Raw genomic sequence first — 2,237 nt, 5'->3', positions numbered from 1 at the left:
ATTGTTGAATCAGGTGACCGCGAATACCTTCAACAGGGGTGGCTCTGGGTCAGTCATCGACCTTACATTCGCCTCTAGTAGCCTTTCCCCTCTGTCCACCTGGCGCCTGGGGAACCACTATACGGCCAGCGACCACAAGGCAGTGGTGTTCTCGATAGGCGAAGAAGGTGGTTGCAGACTGACCAGGGCAACGCAGACAAGCCGGAGAGCAGCCTACAATCCCGAATCAATGCGGATTCCTAGGTTCTTGGAGGCGCTGAGGCATATGGAGGTCGGAGGCTCAGCTCAACAGATGGTCAACCAGCTTTTGGAGTCCCTACTGCTCGCATGCGATGCCAGTATGAGTCGCAAGAGGCCATTCAAGGGTAAGCAATCGCCGACCTATTGGTGGAACGACGAGATCCAGGAGGCCAGACGCACTTGCCTGTCAGCTAGAAGGCGATATCAACGGGCTCGCAGAAGGAGTGGCACTAGCTGGCCAAGGCTACAGGCGGAGTACTGCGGAGCTAGAAAAGCGCCAAAGAACGCTATCAAGGAGAGCAAGAGGGAGTGCTTCCTGCAGCTTTGCGACTCAGCCGAGAAGGATCCGTGGGGACGTGCCTACAAGACGGTAATGAAGCGACGATTGACCAGTTGCGGACGATTGTTGAGGCATTGTTCCCATCCGGGGCTCACGGTCTTGCCATCAGTGCCGTCGCACACCAGCCTGCATATTCGGTCGAACCTGTCACGGAGGACGAAATCGTCGCCCTGGCCCAAAGCTTAAAGGCCAAGAAGGCTCCAGGCCCTGATGGAATCCCCAACCGTGCGGTAAAACTGGCGATGGCATACAGCCCTCACGAGTTTGCTAAGGCATTCACGCAGTGCCTGCGGGAAGGTCTATTTCCGCCGCAGTGGAAGTTGCAACACCTGGTGCTATTGCCAAAGCCAGGAAAGCCGGACAATGTCAGTGTTTTATTTGGACAATATTGAACGGCACACATGCCCCCATCCTAAAGGGCTGGCCAAAAATTATGACTTGAAGATTCACTGCCGCAAGCAAGTCGCTTATTGAATGGGCGTATTGAATGCCAAATCGATTGCTACGAAAATAAAAAATGAAACAAAAGAAAACTTTACAAAAAGGAAACAGCAAAAATATTAATGTAATCAAGTAACACAGAAAGTGCATTCCGGCCAACAGCAACAATCAAGCTAATGAGGGTGAGGTGGCCACATGTGTGGGCGTGAGTATCGTACGAGTCTGCCAAAAGGTCAACAGAACTAAAGCATGATCCACCTGGTCTACGAACTTCACTTGATAGCACCATTGACATGAACAATCCCCCTCGGACCGTGTCGGAGGAGAAATCAATCAGCAGAGCACACAAATGACCAACTCAGAGGAACGGAAAAGCAATAATTAGCAACGTAATTAGTAGCAAGTCCGATATTCTTCCAAAACTTAAGGTGAAAATTGCGCATCGCCATGTTTTCCGAAGCATATGACACCGATGAGCTGGACACCATCGCCGATGTCATGGGACTCCGCTCACAGGCTCGACTAAACACATTTCGCGAAATGTGGTACCACTTATTTCTGTGGGCCCTCTTCTCATCCATTTTTATCCACACCTGTGCCGCCCTCGTGGCGTTTGTCACGCTTCGAAAGCATAAATTCGGTCGATTCTTCTCCATACTAATTCTGGTCATGGGATTCTTGTCCCCGGCTTCTAGTGGGATCATTAGCAGTGCGGTAATTGCATTTGTGCATCGCGCTTCCAGCCTGCCCATGTCGCCTATTTATGCAATGGTCTGGGGTCTTGGACAGACTATAGTCTCGGCGTGCCTGGGCTTCACCCGAATCTTGGCCACGCTCTAGATTATGGTCTGAAATTTCATTATAGAACGTTCGTCGCTTGCTATTTATACCCGATACTCAAAATGAGTATTGGGGTATATTGGACTTGTGGTAAAAGTGGATGTGTGTAACGTCCAGAAGGAATCGTTTCCGACCCCATAAAGTATATATATTCTTGATCAGCATCAATAGCCGAGTCGATTGAGCCCGTCTGTCTGTCCGTCTGTCCGTCCGTCCGTCCGTCCGTCCGTCCCCTTCAGCGCCTAGTGCTCAAAGACTTCGCCCCGCCCACTTCCGCCCCACAAAGGACGAAAATCTGTGGCATCCACATTTTTAAAGATACGATAAAACCACAAACGCAGAATCGGTGAGGATGACCATATCTTTTACAGTGCAA

General features: G+C 50.5%; 1 protein-coding gene across 1 annotated transcript; it reads left to right on the top strand.

Moving 5' to 3' along the window:
* The first annotated feature begins 1,125 nt into the window (after nt 1–1,125).
* Nucleotides 1,126–1,895, top strand: LOC117186726 (transmembrane protein 170A-like). Its single transcript, XM_033387842.1, has one exon. It carries the CDS (start codon nt 1,469–1,471, stop codon nt 1,859–1,861), a length of 393 nt encoding a protein of 130 aa, XP_033243733.1. The 5' UTR covers nt 1,126–1,468; the 3' UTR covers nt 1,862–1,895.
* The last annotated feature ends 342 nt before the right edge of the window (nt 1,896–2,237 follow it).

This window comes from Drosophila miranda, chromosome XR (assembly GCF_003369915.1).
Source record: "Drosophila miranda strain MSH22 chromosome XR, D.miranda_PacBio2.1, whole genome shotgun sequence".
Lineage (NCBI taxonomy): Eukaryota > Metazoa > Arthropoda > Insecta > Diptera > Drosophilidae > Drosophila > Drosophila miranda.
Note: the sequence above shows the minus strand (reverse complement) of the source record. Positions and strands in the feature narration are given on the sequence as shown.